The 22,346-nt window shown below is 38.3% G+C and overlaps 3 protein-coding genes across 25 annotated transcripts in view; 2 read left to right on the top strand and 1 right to left on the bottom strand.

Annotated features, from left to right (window-relative positions):
* mbl (splicing regulator muscleblind) overlaps nucleotides 1-22,346 on the top strand; it is a 222,622-nt gene that overhangs the window by 44,077 nt on the left and 156,199 nt on the right. For 13 of the 23 annotated variants that reach the window (XM_089261265.1, XM_089261262.1, XM_089261255.1 and 10 more), the window contains exon 1: nucleotides 14,684-14,884. The exons of 1 other annotated variant lie outside the window; for it this stretch is intronic. The gene's annotated coding sequence lies outside the window, so the exon portion shown is untranslated. Of the gene's footprint in view, nucleotides 1-13,559; nucleotides 14,885-22,346 lie in introns of those variants that run through there. 9 more of the 23 variants (XM_089261271.1, XM_089261260.1, XM_018105880.3 and 6 more) reach the window with 5 other exon arrangements.
* LOC149091153 (uncharacterized) overlaps nucleotides 1-22,346 on the top strand; it is a 75,448-nt gene that overhangs the window by 1,796 nt on the left and 51,306 nt on the right. The gene's annotated exons all lie outside the window — the stretch shown is intronic.
* On the bottom strand, nucleotides 958-2,489 carry LOC149091154 (uncharacterized). The gene is made up of 3 exons (XM_089262040.1): nucleotides 2,229-2,489; nucleotides 1,198-2,173; nucleotides 958-1,137 (listed from the first exon to the last, which is right to left on the bottom strand). Exons 1-2 carry the CDS (start codon nucleotides 2,304-2,306, stop codon nucleotides 1,247-1,249), a joined length of 1,005 nt encoding a protein of 334 aa, XP_089118166.1. The 5' UTR covers nucleotides 2,307-2,489; the 3' UTR covers nucleotides 958-1,137; nucleotides 1,198-1,246.

The following is a 22,346-nucleotide window of genomic DNA, read 5'->3' as shown; positions in this document are numbered from 1 at the left end:
TTACATAAATGTATATATTACAAAATATTAATAAATTCAATTTAAGTTTTTTTTTTTTTTTTAAATATATACTTATTCATTTTTATAAAAATACAAAAGTTTTCCTTGACTAAAAGCTGCATCTGCTAGGATATTTCATTGTCCGCCATGCTGATTATTTTCTATCCAACTTTTTTTTCCACATTTGCTGTTGTTGTTGTTGTTGCTACTTGCTGCAGTTGCCTTGACTCAGGCTGTGATTTGCTGCAATGGCAAACGCGCTGGCCAAATCACGTAAGTCCTCGCCCAAAGGCGTTCTCCGCCTGAGGGGAGGGCTGAGGGGCGTGGCTCATGTGTCTGCCGTCGCTACTTTGCTCTGATTACAAACAACAACAGCAACAACGAGAACAAAAAAACAATGTTAGGCGCGCTCTGTTAACGCCTGAGCGGCCAAAAAAAAAAAAAAATTCCTAGTGTGCAGTTGGTTTTTTTTTTTTACCTTGGCTTTGCTCTGGCCCGTAATAACCCTCGCTGGTCGTGTGTTTGTTTTATTTTCCGTTTTCTTTTTTGGCATGTGCCAACTTTGTTTCAAGTGAAAATTGAAACTCAACTCAGCAACTGTCCAGCATTCGCTTTTTATGTGGAGATTTCTTGTAACTGAAAACTCAAAGCAAACTGAAAGTCTACCACGTGACGTCCGGATGTGTCGCACCGGAAGTGAGCAGACATATACATTTATATATAGGCATACACATAAGGAAAAAAGCTTATATTTGTCTATACATATTACAGTAGAATCCGGTTATAACGACTCCGCTTAAAGCGTCCAACCGGTTATGTCGACGAAAATTCGAAAGAAACCCTCTGGTTAAAGCGTCCGCCGGGTATAGCGACGTAAAATCGTCGGTCCCTTGAGTGTTGCTATAACCGGATTGTACTGTATTTATTGCAGAGAATTTTATTTCATATGACCAGAAATCTATGGTCTAATATTTTTATTGAAATATTTCCATATAAAAATAAAATATATATACATATTTGATTTTGTTTTGTTGACCTGTTTTATATGGAATTTATTCTAAATTACTGTAAAATTTCAAAACATCTTGAAATCAGTATAAAAGTATCAAATGCATATATGCAGATCAGGCCACTATACTGTCGAGAGAGAGATGCGTTAAAATATAGTGAAATGATATAATAGGCTGGCTTAGATACCTTCCGAAATATTTTGCATGAAATAAACTTAGGAAAATTTGTTTTGCGCTTAGTTGGGGTCTTGCTTGTTGAGCTCTTGGCTACTGGTGGGACGGTTGCCAATCTGACGATTGGTGTTGAGTCGGAGCTTCGACAGACGCTGCAGCTGCTGGCGGCGCAAGGAGAGCATCAAGCCGGCGCTGTGGCCAATGCTGGCTGGCAGGTCCATCAGCTTGTAGATCTGGCCGTTCAGCTCGGTGCACAGGCACTGGCGAGTGGGGCCAGCCGCTTGGGGGGATGCCAGAGAAGGGCTGCCGGGATCCAAATTAGAGGCGGACTCTACAGCCGAGGGACGAGCCGAGGGGCGAGCCGAGGGGCGAGCCGAAGGGCGACCCGAGGAGCGAGCCGAGGAGCGAGCCGAGGGGCGAGCCGATGCCGACTTGCGAGAAGATACGGCCTTGCGAGGACGGCCCACCTTGGGAGTAGGCCGACGCTTGGTCACAGACTTTACTGCAGTGGTGGGCACGGCCCTGGTCCTGCGACGACGTGGCGGTGGTGGTGGTGCTGGTGGTGGTGTCTGTGTGCACACCAGGCACGACGAACGATTGCACATCTCTGTCGACTGGCCGAACTGCGAGTTTGTGTACATGATCTCGGCATCGCGATTGCCAGTCCCGCTGTCGTCCTCCGACGGAATGCGGCACATGCGCCGTATGACGCTTTTCTTCAGTGTCTTCTTGCCACGCACGCGCGGCTTCCTGACGCCCTTACCGGCGGTACCGACCTTGCCGGTCTTGCCAGCCTTGCCACCCTTGCCACCCTTGCCGGTCTTGCGGGGCTTGCGGCCCTTTCGTTTCCTCTTTGGCTCCGTCTCCTGTGTTGGCTCCGTCTCCTGTGAGGTCGGCTGCTCCGTCTGGGTGCTGACCTGATCAGTGACATTCGCTTGCTGCTCTTCATCAGCGACTACGGCCTCTGGCACATTCTCAGCACGATTTTCCTGAAACGGTTCAAGTTTACAGTTTAGGTAGACAGCCCAAGTTTGATTCACTCACCTGCTCGGCGACTTCGCTGCTCTTTGCTTGACCCATGTTGAATTTGTTGCTGCCCTTGTTGTCAGCATTCGATGTCATTGTGCAACCCACTAGTGGCGTTTTCTGTCTTTAGCTCTTTGTTCTCGAAAAAATTTGAGTTTAGAAATTATATTGGAAAATTCACGAGACTCTAAAAGTATTGTAGAAAAAAAATACAAAAATGTTTCAGCTGTGTGCTGTGCTCGAAATCTAATGCAAAACTGAATCTATAGACGAGCTAGAACAGGCTTCAGGTTTTCGTTTCGTTATCAAAGCCTACTTGAAAATATGAAAAAAATATAGAGCATGAATATGAATAAAAATTAAAGTATTATTATTATTATTTATTTGAATGCTCAAGATTTCGGACTCGATTCATTTCCTTGAGCCCAATAAATGGCAATCAATTCATTCAGTTTAATGGATCTGCCCTCTACTCTCTACCCTCTCGACTCCATTTATTGGCCAGACTTTGGGCCAGAGCTGACTTTCGCTTAGGTGTTTAACTTTGAGCTTGACCAGAAGCTGCCCGCCCGCGGCTGCTGGCCAACTTATATTGTTTCTGTAGAACGATTTCTCGTGTAGCTGGTAAGCAGGGTAGATGCTTGTCTTGGGGTGGGCGGGTGAAATTGTTTTATGCTGTGCACGGTAAAAATTCACATAATTGCAGTTGGAATTCAACAAACAACAGCAGAGCGTAAATAGAAAGCGCAAAGTCAACAGAAAAGCGAAAAAAAAAAAATATATATATATATATACGGAACAAAATGGAGGAAAATTCTTGATGCAATTGGGCGGGGCACTGGTGCAAACTTAAAACCGTTGTCCACACACAGACACACACACACACACACACACACACGTGCAGAGACACAACGAGCCACAACAACAAACACAAACAAATAGTCGCTAACCTTTGGCCCGACTTCCACTTCAGGTGCGCCAAGTAATTGCAGCTGAAACTGAAACTTGGCAAAGTTGCAAAATAATAAAAAAAAAAACCTAAAGCAATCGAGTATGAACGACTATCAAATACCCTGTGCATAGTAAACTAAAAAGCTTAGCTAATAGATGCACAAATAGATCAGAGCGCTATGATTTCTGATGTTTCTTGATATTTATTAATTGTTATCAGAATATTTATTTATTTTTTCATTCAATGTAATTTAATTTAATTTATTTTTAGATCTATTCCAGTACAGTTTCGCAAACAGTTTCTAAAATCCTTTCTAAAGTTGTAGAAGAAGCCGGAAGAGTATAAATATCTGATCCGGATCAATAACTTTCGAAGATGGAAAAGTCGTGCTTTTGTCATCGATTATTGATATGATATAATGCAGGGTATCTTCTAGTTGTGCTCTTGTTTACATGTGAATACATGCACACACTTTTATGTCAATCTGTCGTCGACTTGGATTCGATTCATGTGCTCATCTCTTAGGCTCTCTTAATTCGAGCGTGGTCAATTGATCCTCTTCAATCGCATTTCTCTTAGCCTCGCTGCAACTGGCTGAGCTGTATTTCCACGGTTGCATGGCGACAGCTGCTGTGATGCCTGAATATTCAGCTCCTAAACTTCGCAATGTGATTCCAAGAACTAGCTCAATAGGTGCACAATGCCCTTGTCTCCTCTCAGCTGTAAGCCTCGAGCAGAGAAATCCGGCGAGGAGTGAACCGAGAGAGACTGCTAGCCACAGCAGATAACGGTAAAGAGTACATGGTATTATGGGTTAAGTGGGGCGCTGCACGCTGCCCAGTGCTGCCTTTCAGTGCAGGTCACACTGCGGCTAAATGAAAAGAAATCGAACGACCGTTGCCACGGTGTTGACAACATGAGACTTGCGAGCGAATGGCGACGCAAAGGAGACGCCAAAGGAGAAGCAAACGGACTTCCGTATACCCGTACGCCCGTACAGTCACGCACCCGTTTACCTATTTACCCGTACACTCTCACACCCGTACACCCGTACACTCTCACTCCCGTACACCTCTAAGCCCGTACACCTCTACACCCGTACACTCGCACACCCGTTTACCTCAATATCCGTACACCCGTACACTTTAACACTCCCACACCCGTGCACCTTCACACCCACACTCCCGTACACCGCTTTACCCTAACTCAACTCGTACACCCGTATTCTGGACTCGCACGCGTCTGTTGTTGATTTTAATTAAAATCTTTAAGCTGCCGTTGATTATTAATTATAGTGCAACGGTTCGCAACTGCAGGTGATATTGCAGTGGTGCCAGTTAATTGCACTGCTTATTAGGTTACAATTTTCTACGCCGGAGCACTCAATATTCATGACCTGCCAGCTGATTGCTGCTGGCACAAAAGCGCCCAGCTGACTGGCTTAATGACTTGGCCAAGCTTACTCCCGCTTTGGGTTTAGTCAAATTGTTTTTACTTTCCTTTGGCTGCTACATTTTTAGCTGAATTCCAGATGACGCCTCAATCAATAGATTTTAATTGTCTTGGACTGAATGGCTTGCATTGAAATTCGAATGAAAATACGGTCACACTCAAATCTATTGCAGGTTGTAGCAGCCGCCATGCTCATCCACTTCACTCAGCGCTGTTTTCGAATCCATTTCGCAAATTATCAAACGTCGTTTTGGCAACTCAACCACCTCAACCACCCGCACTAGCTGCACCACCCACAGTGGTAGTCAAAGAACCTTTTTGACTCGAGTGAAGCGTGGGTTTGCGTTAAAGGGCGGCTGGTGGCTTTTCACTTGGCCAACAACGGTATTTGGTGCCACTGTCCATGCGTGTGTATGTGTGTGTGTGCTTAGTCTGTCATAGTTTGGTGGACACACACACACACACACACACACACACACTTTTTTGTGACTTGTTTGCTCAAAAATTCTGATATATTCAGGTTTTTTTGGCTTTTTGGCCACAGTTTTTGGCCGCGATACCCAACGCTCAGACTCTCTGGCAGTCTTTAACGAACGTTTTCACCATTTTAACTTGGTTTTTTTTTTTTTTTTTTTGCTTCAACACACACACACACGCAGAGAGTCGCCGAGCGTAGGCCGCAGTGAATACATTTTGTTTTTCTTGGCTTTTCACGTGCATCGCCCATTTTCCTCTGTGCAGCCCGTTAGCTGTTTGTGTTTTCCGAGTACTTGGTTATGGTAATCGAATTTCAAATTATTGCCCTGGGCCATATGTATACATATATGCATGTCAGACAAGCCTGGCCACAGCCAGGACACACTGCGACTGCTTTGCTTGGCTCGCTTCAGTATTTTCAGTACCCTTCGCAACGAGAGAGGCTTTGGCATCGCGTAGATAAATATCGTGGATCAAAAGGTCGTTGCAGGACGAGGATAAGCCACGACAGGATTTTGCAGTGGGTAGATGAATTTCTTGGATAGAAAAGCAGTTTCAATATCACCTAAGATCACTTTTATCTCTGAATGAAGTAAATAATAAGATTGATAAAATTTCAAATATTTTTATATTTATTAAATATTTTCAAGAAATTTATTTGCTGAAAAAATCTTAATTTATTTATTTGTCTAGTTTAACTAAACTTTGGGGCAGTCTATGGAATATTTATCACTTGAATTTGGAAAATTGTAATTAAAAAAAAAATAACTAAATAAAAAAAATTAATAATTAATAAATTACTTAAGTTTTTATTTTAAGAATTCATATTCACATTCTTTTTATTTGCCAATTTTTTCGTATGATAAAAAATCTAAAAAAGTAAATATTCAAATAAAAATACAAATTTTATTCAGTTGTTTAATTATCATTATAATATATGATTTCCCATTCCCTATATTAATTTTCGTATTATTATTCTTTATTTTTAGATTTCACTTACATTTTGCATTTAAATATAAATTAAAGAAAATGAAAACCTACAAAACTATACAAAATTTTAACAGCAAAATTAAGGTTAAATTATTAAATTAAAATTAAATTAAATTTTAAGTTATATAGCTATACTAACATAATAAAATCATTAATTATTTATATTACAAATTTGCTAAATCAGCTGAAATAATTACGGACTTGGTCAGACAATCTTGGGCTTGGCAATCTCATTAAGGGTATTCAGTATTCACCTTTAAAAAAAAATAATTTTTTCAACTCTTTTATAGATTTTGTATTTTTGCTCTTTGTATTTTTTTTCTGTCTTCCTATTTTCAAGTTTCTGTTGTTGTTTTTCTAACGCGTCATTTTCCGGTAGCCTGTGACGCTTTCCCTACATCCTATTGGGACATTTTGCCAGCCTCGTGTTTGTGTGTTTTTCTCAGCTTGTATGCTTTGTCTGCTACTCTTTTTGCGGAAGATGAATTTGTTTCGGTTCGGGAAGTATTTTTTCCTATGCATAGCTGTACATGTATGTGTGTGTGTGTGTGTGGGTGGGTGTTTGTTTTTGGCTCATCGTCCTTATGTCCGTTGTTGTTTACATCCTGTTTTTGGCGCGTTTTGAATATTTTTGCGGCGCATGTTTTGTCATGCAATAATTTAATTGTCGGATTTGGCAGCTTAAAAGCGAAACACACACACACACACACACACACACATTTGCAAGCCGCAGACATGGCCAAACAGGGCTTGCGTTCTGGCCTGGTCAGGTGCTGGGCTTTTGGGCAGTTTGTTTGCGCCTGACACTTGGTGCTTTATTTTTTATTTATGCTTTGGCTTTGGCTTTGGCTAGTTGCGTTTTCGCCCATTGACAAATTGCTTCAAATAGTTTTTTTTTTCTATGTCAAAGTAAAAAAAAAAGTATTTACTATTTTAATCAAAGCAGATTTATTAAAATTAAATGGAACTGGAATTGAATTTCTGCTTGCTTTTAGGGCTTCCTTCCATATTTCGCACTGCAACAGAGCTGAGATCAGCATTTATGACACTAGTCAACAAATTTCAGACTGATATTGTGTTCTCTTTGCTGAAGATTAAGTGATGGACGAATGTTAAAATAATTTCCCATATTCTAATGATATAATCAAATCTTAGCTCAAAGATTCTGCCAAGTCTTGTATTAAATTAGTTTTTGTAGTGCAGTGTAGTAAAGCTTGGGATCTTGTGAGCTGCTGTAATTCAATATTTATTTATTTTAGAATTGTGCAACACTGGTAACTTGATTTAATACTAACTGAAATATGATTATACAATCATCAAGCAAGAACGATACTGTTTTCGATGATTTATCGGAATATAAAACAACATTAAAAAAACAAGTAAGAAAGCTCTAGTCGAGACTGCTCGACTACGAGATCCCCTGAACCCTACAAGCAACTGATATTTCAATAATAATTAGCACCCACACACGCACTCATGCAAACAGATACACGCACACACACACGCTCACATATACAGGCGATTGCGCTTGGGTTGCGCTGCAGTGTTGGCAATATTAGGAGAACTTATTTGTTGAATAATTTAATTTCTAGACGTACGATCGTAATGAAACTTTCAGAACGTATTCATATTGTTTAAATGTATGTGTATACCGAAGCACAAGTCTCTAGTATTTGATATACGACTTTTACAAAGATTAAGGTGAGGGGGTGTATTTGGGGGTGGGGGGTAAATTTTAACAAAAACCGAAATTGTATGACATGCGTCTTAATATACATTTTGTAGGAGATATAATTTTTAAACTGATCTTCGATAAGGTTTTTTATCGATAAAAAAGTAGCGGAATGAGTTATCGTTTTTTAGTGATAAACTCGATATCCGCGTGATATATACGGACATATTAAAAAAAAGTTGAAGTCTCTAGCTCTTGTATCTTCTGAAATCGACGCGTTCAAACATACGGACAGACGGACGGACGGACGGACGGACAGACAGACGGACAGGGCTAAATCGACTCAGCTCGTCGCCCTGATCAAGAATATATATACTTTGTGGGGTGTGCCACGCCTCCTTCTGCCTGTTACATACTTTTAACAAAACCATTATACCCTGATTTCCCATTTTCAATGGGTTCAGGGTATAATAAACAAATTAAAATAAAAAATATCAAACAAAAATATATACAAGGAATAAAATATGTACAATATTATTAAACGTATCATAAATTTGTTTGCATTGAGTCCATCCAACCATCAATCGACAATGACAAATATCGATAGTGTTTAGACTTTGTGCTTAGCTCTGACTATTACTAATTTAGTTAAACGGAATAGTTTGATTTTGTTGATCGTGGGGAACCCTATCATATCTCACTTCATATCTTCCATTTCGCAGCATTTCCACTTCGATAATTATCGATATCCGATTAGAATAGCAAAAACTTTTCAGATTCAACTTGAAACAATTAAAACTTGAGCACAATTATATCTGGCTCGAGCACTGCTCACCTTTAAGCAGCCCGACTGCGCAGCCACCCCGCCACCGTCCCGCTCGTGTCGAGGCCAACTGCATTCGAATTCAAATTAACCAAATTACCGAAAATTTCGCCAGCTTTTGTCTGCTTGGCTCAGTTCTCTTAATTACTTACAACTAACGGCTGCACAGTGGGTGCAAAGTTTGGATAGTCAATCGTATAAACCAGATACCAGAGCACCCTCCTCTCGCTTCTCCCACTCCCACACCCACTTGCAACTTCGCTAGAAATGCAATTGAGGAAAGCCAAGAGCGAAAAGGGAGACAAAAGGCAGCCAAGCGCTTGGCTGATAGCTGCCTGTCGTCTGGGGGCGTTGTGGGCGTGCCAGTTGAAGAAATTACGCTGATTGAACACTAATTTATTTGTTTGTTTGCTTTAACATTCGGCGCATTGAAATGCGAAGCAGCAGCAGCAGCAGCCGACAAAAGTGGATAAAGCAAAATAAAAACAAAAAAAAACTTTTTATCCTTTGCAGAAGCAGCCAAAAATGCAGTCAAGGTGTGAGCAGGTGGGCTGAGACGGGACGGGTTGGTGTATTGATTGCCTGCAGCTGGTATCATCTCTCTCTAATGTTGCAAGTTTTGTTGTTGTTGTTGCTGTTGGTTTTCTTGTTTTATTTCTTTCTGTTCAAGTCCTTTCTCGCTTAATTGGCTATAATTGAAATCAGCTCTTTGGGTTCGGAAAGAGTTCAAGCTAAAGACGAACGGAATCGACTCGAATCGAATCGAATTGATTTGCAGTTACGAACTTTTATATAAATAATTGCGATAAACTTCAAATAGTCGTAAGAGTAAAATGTTAATTTCGTTCGTTAACAGCGGTCATGCTAACATAGCAGCTAAACCCATGTTAAATTTATAAAGTTAACAGCGACCTGTTTACTGAAGAACTTTAATTATTGAAACCTCTTCCGTCCAAATATTTTTAAAATAAAATTGCTTCTAAACGAATTTAATGTTTAATTATTATACAAATTAAATCAAACATTTCAATATTAAATGAATTACTAATCGCGCTTCTTAAACACCTCAAAGTATGCAATGCGTAACGGTTAGATTCCTGAGTAGCACAAACAGAATGAGTAAAAATCGTTTATGTTCTCTTTTTGATTCTCACTCAGCAGCGCCGCCGCTCGCACTCACACAAAACTGGGAACAGTCTGGCCACTGAGTTGGCGCACACGCATATCACACTCGCAGCGAGCGCAAACGACTCAAGAGCGCAGCGAATGTCACTCGTTGGCTGTGAAGAGTGTGACACTGAGCTTCTGCCGATCAGAGATCGTAGTTCCAATAAGACTGACTCTCCAGTCGTCTTGGCGCACATGTGCGTAGGCGCAAGAGCTTAACAGAAATAGTTAAGCAGAGAGAGGAGAGAGAGAGAGAGAGTGTGTGTGTGTGTGTGACAGCAGAGCGTATGGCTGTCTAGCTGTTAACTGTGATCTTTCGACGTCTGGAAGCTGACTCACACATTGCATACACATATTTGCATGCGTGTATGCGTATGCCCGGTTGTTTGTGTGCGTGTGTGTGTTTGCATGCATATAATCAACGAGGACGACGTCATCGGCGTTTCGTCTGGCTCTGTTATTGATTCTTTATGGTGATCACTCCATCTCGCTCTCGCGCTCTCGTTCTCTCTCTGGTAACTGGTTTGCTGCGGCTATTGTTTTTAGCTATGTTAAATTAATATGCAGACGTTCGGTTCGCCGGTCTCTTTTGCATCGCGTGTGAGCCGTCACCTAATGAAGACTCATTCTGATTTGAATGGCATTAGTAGCGGGAGTCGCTCCAATTAGAATAGGAGAGGCGTAGCCTAACGCTCAATTCCTATTCCTATTGCTCGCTCAGTCCATCTCCCTCGCACTCGCCTCGTGCCTTCAATGCGCCAATCCCTGTGCGCTTGCCGCTTACTTTATACTTCTTATTCTTCATTTTTGCGCTACCTTTGCGACCTCCTTTTCCTTTTTTGGTCGCACACACACATACACAGAGACAGGCACACCCTGGCAAAGCCTTGAACACGTTCTTGGAACAGGCACAAAAGGTGCAGTACAAAACGAGTTCCAGTTGCTGTCGCTGCTGCCGTTGCTGCCGCTGCTGCCGGTCAACATTTGCGTGATTTACTTTTGTACTTCCACAGCATCCACAGCGATCGACGGGCGAAACTTTAACATTTTGCTTTTGTGCTCCTTCTTCCGCTCTGGCCCCTCGGCTCCCCTACTCCGCACCTATGCGCTGTTCCAATACCCAGCTTCAGTTCGGTCAGCTGCGACGGAGACGCCGACGCTGACAGCGACGTCTGCGTCTGCGCAACTTTTGATTTTGCCTGAAACCGGTTTGCCAGTCTCCCCGCTCCCCTCCAACTCAAGTCTTGTTTTTTTTTTTTTCAAGTTTCATTTTTTTTGTTTCTGTGGAGTCTGTGTGTATCTCTGTCTGTAGCTGTTTCTACCAACTGACCCCCGGAGCAACCCACAACGCCAGCCGCAGCGACACAGCCGACAAACGTTCAGTTAATGATCTTGTCAAGTGCTTTGTAGGCGTTTTTACTTTGTTTTTGCTTCGAGTTATTTTCTTAAGATCATCAAATAGAAACGAGATACGTACGAGGTCTGAGATAATTTGATAATTTGTTATGATTTTTTTTTTTTTGCAATTGAAGCGGGAGCTCTTACAGATTCAATTTATATAGAGATAACAAAAAAATGTATTTTCTGGAGCTAATTTCTTATCTTGCTATGGGTTTCCAAACCATTTATCTCGGTAGTTTCATAACCTCTATGGAGATTTTATAAGGAAAATAAATAAATTTATATTCGAACTTGAATTTTTTTTACGTGTTTATAAAGAATTATAATTTTTGTTATAATATATGTAATTTCAATTTATTAAAAACGTGATGCGAATTGTGTTTAGAATATCAATTACTTAAGATCATTAAAAGTTTATAAAAGTACGAAGTCTGATATAATTTCTTTTTTGTTAAGTGCAATTAGATTGGTTAGGCAATTGGGATTGAAGTTTTCATTACATGTTTAGAAACTCAATTTAAATTAAAAAAAAATGTACTTTTCTATTTATTTCTTTTTTTAATTATCAATTTTTTTATTTTAATGTTATATTTCCAAAAAAAAAAAAAAAATTTAAGCAATTGCAAGACGCAAACTCATTAAGACTTGCCTAAGCAAAACCAGTTAATAGCCAGTTATTCCTGAAGCAGCTGTCAACTAATTTACATTTGTTGCTAACCGAGCAAATGATCTCGATTTCAATTTCAATTTCGATTTTGAAGCATTTGCTGCCTGGCCAAGCAGCTTCCCATGTGCATATATGTATATATACATACATATATACATATGTATGTGTGTGTGTATCTGTGTGCATTGAAAACTTTTGTGCTGCTTTTGCCATACTCCAGTTATGTTTCGCTCTGTGTGCATGTGTGTGTGTGTACTTGTGTGTGTGTGTTGGCATGTGCCCAACTGCAAATGCGGCATAAGTAAAAATCGTCTGCTCATTTCTTTTTGCTAGTCTTCTTTCGCTGCTTTACTTTTGCATAATGAATGAGTGCAGAGGTGGCTTAGTGCATATGGCTTAGTGTACATGTGTGTGTGTGTGTGTGTGTGTGTGCAAGATTTGCTTCTTAGACAACGGTACGCCAGCACGCTCAACCTTTCACTTGCCCTCGAGGCAACAACAACAATCGTTCCAGCTTCCATGTGGTCGGCCACATTGACTTTGACTACAACAAACTCACATTTCCAAAACGTTTTTATAAATAGCACTCTCTCATACACGCACACACACACAGACAAGGAACTTCTAATGTTGTAGAAGAATAAAAACGATAAACAAGAGCAGTGACTGGGCGCTGCGGGGGCGTTGCGATCTCTCGCTCGCGTTCCCTCCTCTCCATCACTCGCTCTCACTCCCTCTGCCAAGACTTTGGCTCTGGCGCTCTCTTCAAATCTTTTCTTCTGTGCCTGCTTTCACTGTTGTTGTTGCTCTGATTGTTAACAGCATTCGCTTTGGCTGCCCTGTGAATTAACAGCTACTGTTGTGGCTGCTCTTGCTGCCATTTCCAATCAATTTACATTCACCTTTTATAAGACATAAATAAATAAATTTATGTTTATATCTTCTAATGGCCTCTTATTCTCTGTGGGGGTGTCAATGAGTATGTGTGTGTGTGTGTTAAATTTATGACATAGAAATGTCAAAATCTGTATGCACTGAGATGAAATGAAATGAACGGTACTTATGGCTTTTAGCTCTTCTTTTTCTTTTTTTGGTTTTTGGGCTATTTTTGGGCGCCCATTGAAATGTCAAACTGAAACATTGCATGGCTATAAATATTTATATATAGAAAACTAAATATGAGTGCATTTTGAAATATTGAACTATTTCTGAAGGTGACTTTGAGGACTTTTTTAATTTCTGTGCAGTTAAATTTATGCATATACAGTAAAACAGCTAGAAATGTATGAATGTACTGTTAATATATTAACATTGCATGGCTATATAATAACTGTGCTAATTAACAGCTGCCGCTTGCACTTTGAGTGCTGTTTTGGTGGTTCTGGCTCAAGTTTAACTCGGTGAAATCGCTTTGCTCCTTTGACTGCTGAACCCTTGTGAAGTCAGCTGCTTTGAAAAACTCACTCAAATTCTTTGCACGAGCCACTCCAGCGCTCGCTCAATTGTGACGCGCTCTTAACTTAACAGCGGCACTCTCGCTAGCTCTCGCTCTGTCCCACTCACTCTCTCGTGGCTGCTCGTACTCCAGCAGAGTATATATGTGAGCCAATAAGAGCAACAGACGTTGGGCACTGGACTCCGCCGTTGCAGACGAAACCATGCAGAGAGCGTGAGAGAGCAAGAGAGAGCAGCGCTCGCCGTCGCTGTCGTTGTGGCTGTTTTGGCTGTGGCCGATTGGAATTTTTGGTGCATAACAGCGCCCTAACAGCGTACGACCAGAAGCAAAAACAACACCGAGCAAGGCGGACGTGTGTGTCGCATTTTGTTAATAAATTTTTAGAATTTCTGTACAAGAGAGCTAAACGCAGCTACCAACAAGCGCTGTCACATCTAATTCAAAATAACCCAAAATTTGATAATAATAATAAATACCAAAATAATTCATTGTGTTAAATGTAATAAAAATCGTGCAGAGTTGCCTTGCTCGTAGTATTAAAAATAAAGTAAAAAGAGGAAAATTAACCGAAATAAGTGTTGAGTAATATACGTAAAAAAAGGAAGAAAAAACAAGAAAATATACGAAAAATAAATCACGTAAATGAAAAACAGTCAAGAAAATAAGCAATAAATTATGCAACATTATTAAACAATTCAAGAAGCAACATTAACAACATTTTATGAAAATCGCGCGCGTTTCAACAGCCGCAACGATAACAACAACAGCAACCACAGCAGCAGTAACAACAACAACAACGACAACGAACCAAACAGCTGTCAACAAAATAAAAGAATATTCGTCTGTGTATTTTTTATCAACAAAAAAGCAAAGCGAAGCGCGAAGCGACTTTTTTTCGGTGATTGTGTACGTGTGAACGTGTGCGTGTGTAGTTGTTGTGCCGTAGTTGTTGTTGTGTTGTGCCTGTCAATTTTTGACGTCTCCGCGTGCAAGTCTATACGTGTATAGGTGCGTGCGTGCGTGTGCCTCTCGCCTCTGTCTGTCGCCGCAGTCTGTCTATGTGTGTGCGTTAGTTAGTCAGTTGTGCCTATGTGCCTGTGTGTGCGAGTGTCTCGCTTCATTTTGCCTTTGGTGTCAGTTGAAGAGAAAGAAAACGAATAGTTCGTCGCAGCTGAGCTGAGCAGAGCGGAGCGCAGTGAACGGAATAAAGTGTGCTTCAAGTCAAGTTCTATGTGTTTGCCGGCATTTTAATGACGTCACGTCAAGCAGCGCAGTAACAGCCATAAAGCAAAAGCAACAACAACAACTGCAAAGTCAGCAAAACCACAAAGCAAGAAAAATAATATCCAGTAAAAAGCCCGAAAAAAACGCGTTTCTTCTGCTGTCGCTTGCTCTCTTCTGCCTCCCTCCCTCACTATTGCTGTCCCGCTCTAGGCCACACTCAGCCTGCTCCGTGCGCGTGTGACTGTGTGTAAGTGTGTGCAAAAGAAGTTACAAATTCTAACAGCAAACCAAACGAAATTCGCAACTACAACAACAACAGGAACAGCGGAGAGAATCGAATCAAATTGAAGCGCATCGCATCGCATCGCATCGCATCATCAGCTGCTTCTCAAGGTGTTTATTTAGCTTTAATTCACATCTAAATTATTTATTCACACGTGTCTAAAAAAGTTTCCCCCTTTATTACTAATGCCCAGAGTTTTACCCACAATTGAAAAGTGGCTTATTTTTGTTTTCTCTTGAAGTAAATTTATATTTGAGCTTTTCGTCGAGTTGCTGAAATTATTGACAATATTTTCAAAGAGTGCTTAAAATTAAGTTCCACAAATGTTGAAATTAGTTTCGTCGTGTTTATACTTGTAGTAAAACAAAAGTTTCAAAATATTGTTAAGTGTGGTCAAAAATTAAGCTGAACATATGTTAGGCTTATTAGAAACGATTTTCGATTATAGCTTCCCATATTTTGTTTACAGTTTATTTAATTTGCCCAAGTCGAAGGCCCCAGCAGCCAGTGCTATATTTTAACATTAATTTTAATTAAAAAAAAAAAAAAAAAATGGTTCTCTTATGTCACATGTGTATTAAAAATTGTTTATTTATTTATTATTATTATTATTTTTTTTACATATGTCTCAGCTACAATTATTATTTAAAAATTTAATAATTTGTCAGTATGTTAACGCATTAGTTTCATGTGAACAAATACTTATATTAAATTGATAGAATAGATATTTATAACTCTTTTAAAATTTAAAATTCGAATTTGAAATGAAGTGGTATTTCATTAAAAGACATTAAAGAACAAAATTAAATTAAATTAAATTATAGTTTCTTCTTCAACATTTTATAAAAGAAGTACCACTTCATTTCCGCAATAATTTGCAAGTTTAAAAACAATTTTAATTTGTAATACACACAGGAGGATTTCAATTGGAGCTTTACTACAAAAGATATTTTCCTGCATATTGAATTGAAATATGCTTAAATTTCCTTTTTTTATATTCAGTGGTTTTTCTTGTGGTTTTTGTCACCTAAATAATTTAACTGCACAGATTTCTATTGAAATAATATAAAATAAAATCATTTGAAATAAAAGTAATACAAAAATTCAAATATTTATTAGAAAAATCAAAAGACTATGTTAGATAAATTTTTACATTTGTCTTATCATTTTATTTTTATTTATTTTTTTTATTTGCTATTAACAAATATTATTTTTATGAAAGTCCAAAAGTCAATTGAGATAAATATTTTCAATATTACATCTAAATTACAAAGAAATTCTTTTAAATGTATATCTAGAAAGTGTTTAAAAATAATATTGAAATTATAGATTTTGAACTCTATTGTAAATTAGTTTCAATCCAAAGAATCCAAGCTGAAACAATTTCTTGACTGAATCTCTTGAATCGAATATATCTTTGATGAAGTTCACTTGAACTTTGTTACTTTAATTGGTTTTTCTCTAAGGCATTAACTTCTTATAATAATTATACAAATCGAAAAACAAAAAATATCTGAACAACTTTTTGGCCCGCGGCGCTGCTCTGCGCTGTCTTCTCGTTCGCGAAGGCTAATGAACTGTGCGAGCTATTAAAATGTAGTTTATCAGCAAAAAAGGCCGAAATAATACCAATAAATGTGTAAATATACTTATATGGCATACACATATGTGTGTGTATGTATAGCACCGCCGTATATGTATGTACATGTAGATATGTATATTACATACTTATAGACAAATATGAAGTCATCTTTCGCAGTTTTACGAACTTTATTATTAATTAATCATTTGGACCCGGCGAGTTCTATTTAAGTTCAAAAACTTGGCTTGTGAAGCGCTCTACAAACTGAGTTGAATTTTAAGTTGGCCACACACTGACACCCACGCACACACACACACAAGCAAATCATGCTTAAATTGAATGCAAATTTCGCAATTTTTATTCGTATGTAAAGAGCAAGCAAGGCCTAGGCTACAAATTCGTTCGTTCCATCATGTTTTACTCTTTTCTCTCTCTACACGTAGGTTTTATGGGGTTTGTCAGGAACTTGGCTGAGTTCATGTATATATGGAGATTTATAATATTACTTTAAAATCTAGTAAAAACTTTATAGCAACAATCGATAAGTTTTGCTATCTAAAGATAAGTTTTTCGTCCTACAATGCCCCTCGGCAATACTTTAACTCTATATGCAATGTAATAACAATTTGTAAGCATTACATAATATCGACTGAACTACAGCTAGAGTTGAGCTATTGAGTTATATGAGTTATAGAAGCTTTGACTTTGTATATATATATATTATATATTTATTTATATATATAGTTTTCGTCTACAAAAAATCTTTAGCTAAAGCGTATCGCAGCGTCGGCGTGTCATAAATTTTGTCTTTTATTTTTATTTTATTCGTATTTACTTTTATTTATTTTTTACTTTTTGCTTTACTTAGCGCGAGATGTTAACGCGAGATATTCAGCACTGTTGTTGTTGTTTTTTATTTTTGTTATGAAAAGTCACGTTTTTTTTGTGTGTTTTTTTTTTTTTTTTTTTTTTTTTTTTTTTTTTTTTTTTTTTTGCACTGACGGCCTTTGTCGTCGAGCCCGAGCCGAGTCGTTTCTGGTTCTGATTCCTTAGCCTCTGGCGTTACTTCAACTCGTAAACATGAAATTTATGTGCTCTTTCGAGACTCACTGTAATACATAATACATACATATGCAAATATATATGTATTTACACATAAATATATATTCATTCCACATGTGATTTCTGCTCAAATTTGTTGTAATCTATTTTTGTTTACATTTCCAAGGCGGCAAATCGAATTAGCGCTTCGCTAGAAAGAAAGAAAGAAAGAAAGAAAGAAAGAAAGAAAGAAAGCAAAAGATGAATATCTGACACTTCCCATCCATAATCACATACATACTCTTATGTTATATATGCATATATGTCTTCATATATGTACCTCTCCAATACTCTGTCTAAATTTAATAAATGAGCCAACGAAATCGCTTGGAAAATGCCACATAAATTGCTTTGTCTCTGCTGAATGCCGATATTCGTCTTTCAAGAAGCAAAATGAAGCCCAATACTGTAGCAAAAAAAAAAAAGTAGGAAAAAAAAAAAACCGACAAGCTCAACTAAAATGTGAGAGGTGAGGCCCGAGACCAAAAAAAAACTCTCAAGTCTGAGGACTTGGCATGACTAATCGATTCGATTTTTCGACTAAAAAGTCATGCCAAACTCTTACAGCAAATATGGTATATTGCTCAGCGTTCTCTCCTCTTACGCTCTCTCTCTGTCTCTTTGTCTCACCCCAAGCAAAACAATAAATAAATATCGATAGCTTTGCCATGAAGCTTTCCATACAAATTTTACTTCAGTCGCTTTGTCTCTTCGCCGCCCTCAACAAAACTTGAAAGTCACTGGACAAATTTTGTGAGCTCTTCAACTGCCAGCGACGACATTTGAAATTGCCATTTGAATGATGCGCCAAATACGTTGAGTGAGCTGAAAGGCACAGATAGACGAAGAGAGCGAGAGAGAGAGAGAGAGGGAGGTGAAGCAGTTCAGAGTTCAGTGACGGGATTTTGTGGCTTTAGCGCTTCAAGAAATCAGATCACTTCAAACATCAATTTGAGCTATGCGAATTGCAATAATAATTTGTCTTAAGCAAGAGCTGAGGCTGAAGAGACGTAGTTGAGAGAGATTGAAAGCACTAGAATAAATAGATATACAATAAATGTATACATATGCTTATTATTATTTATTACTATTATAAAAAACACATAACAAAAATTTAATACTTTTTATTATTATTTTTAATAATATAAAAAATATTTAAACATTTTTTATGCATTGTGAATTGTAATTTAATTATATGAATTGTATTTCTAATTCAATTTTTGCACACTTATTGAGTAAAAATTTGCGCATTTTTTAGCGCGTTATACAACACTTATGTGTAGAGAAATCAGAGGTAAATTTTTATTAGCAAAGTCTTTGAAAATATTCTCTCAAGAGCTTAAGCTTAAAAATATATTTATTAATTATTTTTATAATAAAGGAATTTAAAATACCAATACCAATATATATTAGCAAATTATAGCAGAATAAAACTGATGTCAATTGAAGTCAACTTAAAACTTTTATGGCCAACCAACTTCAAGCCACAAAAGCTTAAGAAATTTAATTAAATTTGCTTGCAACTGGCAAATTATATAACTAATTGCACTTCGAATGCGCACAACTGAACAACAGGCAGCCAAATAATTGCACAACTTGAAGGAAATAATTTCGATTCGCTTAAAGTGCATAAAAAAATGCTATAAATGTTGTCTAATTGGTGTTTTTTTCGTTTTTGCTTTTTCAATTGTCTTTCGTTACTCGATTTGAGTGAGTGAGTGAGTGAGTGTGTGTGTGCGTGTGTGTGTGTCGAAAGTGAAGTTAGTTACAAACTAATTTCATAGTTAATTATCCGAATGGAGTTTCTGCCATGCTCTTTCCTAATATTTCCCCAATCAAAACTTTGTTTTCATTGCACTCGAAAATTTACTGAAGCGTCACACTGTGATATTATCAAAAGTTGGCCAAGTTTTCACTTGGGTTCATTCATTGCAAAAGAACTAGTTCATTTATGCAATTGAATGCCAAATAAACTAGAATAAGAAATGCGAACTTGTTGGGCGGAAAGACCTTTATGCATTTAACAACACTGAATATTTACTGTGGAAGAAATGGATTATTAAATTTGAAATTCGATTTGAAAGGCTTCGCTTAGTCATAGAAATTCTGTTTAGAAATTTTGTCGGGGTTTATAAATTGGATTTTAGAATAGAGAAATTTCTCTTCTGTCTTCATGTTTCTTTCGAAACTTTTGTAAGATTCTTTGGTTAATATCAATGCGCTGGCATTGTCTGTTTTCTTTCTTCTGCGGCGCATAAACATTTTGGTTTCTATCAAAAATTGTTCGTGCTCGCTTTTTATTTTTATATTTCTCTCTGCTGCTGCTGCTTCTTCTTCATCTTCCTCAGTTTTGTTGCTCACTTTTTGATATTTTGAAACATGTGCTCGTCGTTGTGCTAAAAATAACACAAGTTGTTGCTTTCGTTGGTGTTGTTGTTGCTGTTGTTGCTGCCTCTCAACGAGTCAAAAAGCAAATGGGTTGAAAGCATGATCGAAAAACAGGCTAACAAATATTATTTCATACAGCTGGAGGCGTCAAGAAATTTAATTTGATTTAATATGGCTTCAGAGGAAAAAATATATGTAAATCTAACTAAACGGCTTTTCGAATTGAAGTACAGTAGTACTATGTTGAAGAAAACCTGCCCGAATATGTTCGCAACAAGTGTATAAATATTTGCATATACATATATATTTAAATTGCTATCTATATTTATATCTGTATTTATATACTACATACATGTATATAAAAAGAAATAAAACCCAAAAATAAATTGAAAAATATATTTCAACGTGGTTCTTCCCTTTATGTGCATCTGCGGCCTCTGGCCCAAAGAGCCAGCCGGCAGCTGTTGTACATTTTTGGATATATCTGCCTGCAGCTGTGCGGCGCATCGCATCGCAGCACGCTGTCCCCAAAGCTCCGCCCCGTGCTCCCCCCACACACGCCCCTCGACGTGCCGCCCTCTTTGCCCATGCGGTCTGCATTTTGGAAACGTCGCCACCAAAAATAAGTTTTTCGTGCATGAAATTTTTGGCAGCCAAATGCAGCAGCAGCAGCAGCAGCAGCAACAACTAATAACAACGCTCTGCATTTGCCTTATATAAGCAGCGCTGCCTTTTAACCCTTAGCTGGGACAGCGTGCTCAGCGTCGACCCGTTGCCCATTTCATGCTAAATTGAGATCAATTGAAAGCGAAATTGATTGCTTAACCTTTTTGTCTCTCCCTCTCTCTCTGTCTATCTCGCGCTCCCTTGAGGCGTGCGGGCTGTGGGCGTGGCACAACTGTTGGGGCCGCTGTCTGCAAGCTGCTTAAACAAATTAGTTCAAAGTTTAATTCAATTTCATTTGCTGCGCGTCACATTATTCAAACGCACTTGAGAAAATTTTAATTATAATTTTATAAGCTCTCCCTCTCTCTCTCTCTCTCTCGCTCGTTTCTCTTTTAGTTATTTTTATGAAAAATGATAGAAAAAAGATGAAATGAATTAGGCAAAAATGTGTGTGAGAAATTGTTTATGCTACCAAATTTTAATATTTAGTTGGCTGTCGCTCTTCGCTCCATGTGTGTGTGTGTGTGTGTGTGTGTGTGTATTTTAAGATAAGCAAAAGTTTAGAGTCTGCCAAAATGTATTAGATGAGTGCATGTTTCATAAGCAAATGAGAAAGAGAGAGTGAGTGTGTATGAGAGGGAGAGTGATGCTCTCTCCCTCTCTCTGTTGCTCTTTCTTCGTATAACTTGCTTTGCCGTTGGCATTTCAGAAATATGTTATTATTTGCCTCTGGTTTCGATTTGCTCTCGCTTGATTGCTGTGCGCCCCAAAGAAACAAAAATTATACATACAGATTTTAGACTCTGACGTAATTAGCTGACGCTCAAGATTTTCATTTTGTTTATAGCGTAGTGCGACAGACGTGACGGTCAATAATTAAAAAATTCATATATAAATGTCTTAATTAATTGAAAAAATGCCTTACTCTTCCGATTAGATTAGATATTGGGAGCTACCTGCCAAAGTCGAAAAACCGATTAATAGTGAATGTCACAGTCGCAAAGAATTTGGATGATAAACCCCTAAATCAATAAAGTGGTATTATAAATAATAGTTTATAAATATATTTCCAATTCTGTATATATATAATATATATATCTATCGAAATTATATAAACACGCATCTGCTAAACCGAATCAAATCGGACGATTCATAGCCATTTGTCGGATGTATATATAGTCGTATATTTGTTTAATATTTTGATGCTCCAGTTTCCAGCGTTTGGCCTGAATCATTCTGTGGCATTTGCATTCGCGATTCGCTAGAGTTTAACGCTTCATTCCGGCATTGTTTACGCTTTCGGCACGTTTTACGTGGTCCGCCTCCATGCTTTATATAGACTCCGTGGCTGCTGATCGAAACTTAACACTTTTGCCCAATTACAACAGGCCAGACCATAATATCTATTTACATATGTACATTTACAGTGATGTACAGATATGATGTACCCAAAATAGAGTTACGGTCGTCGTCTGGCGAATAGCTAATCGACGTAGACAGATTGCTGTCGTTGGGCCCACGCGTTGAGAAATGCTAAATTAATTATGCATGTCAATGTTTGACAATAAGAATTAATTAGCCTAGAGTCAACTCTGAGCGGTTTTGCTGTTGCTTTAGTTACGCTTCAGGTGAAGAAGCAGATAGCGCCCACGACTCTCCCCAGCATGACATAAGCTGAGCAGCAGCAGCAGCTAATGATAATGCTAATCAAACTAATGACGATTACAAATAGTAATGATCACGCTGATGATGCACTTAACAGAGATGTTACAGCCATTCTGTTACGCAGCAAACACTTTGACATTTATGTAAATTGTTGCTTGCAGTTGCAAGTG

Source organism: Drosophila navojoa, chromosome 5 (assembly GCF_054131105.1).
Source record: "Drosophila navojoa isolate 15081-1374.11 chromosome 5, UAZ_NAV_1.0, whole genome shotgun sequence".
NCBI lineage: Eukaryota > Metazoa > Arthropoda > Insecta > Diptera > Drosophilidae > Drosophila > Drosophila navojoa.
Note: the sequence above shows the minus strand (reverse complement) of the source record. Positions and strands in the feature narration are given on the sequence as shown.

Coding starts and splice junctions, on each gene's coding strand:
- LOC149091154 (XM_089262040.1), bottom strand. CDS start 2,306: ATGACATCGAATGCTGACAACAAGGGCAGCAACAAATTCAACATGGGT. Junction 2,174..2,228: donor GCAGCGAAGTCGCCGAGCAG/GTGAGTGAATCA, acceptor GAACCGTTTCAG/GAAAATCGTGCTGAGAATGT.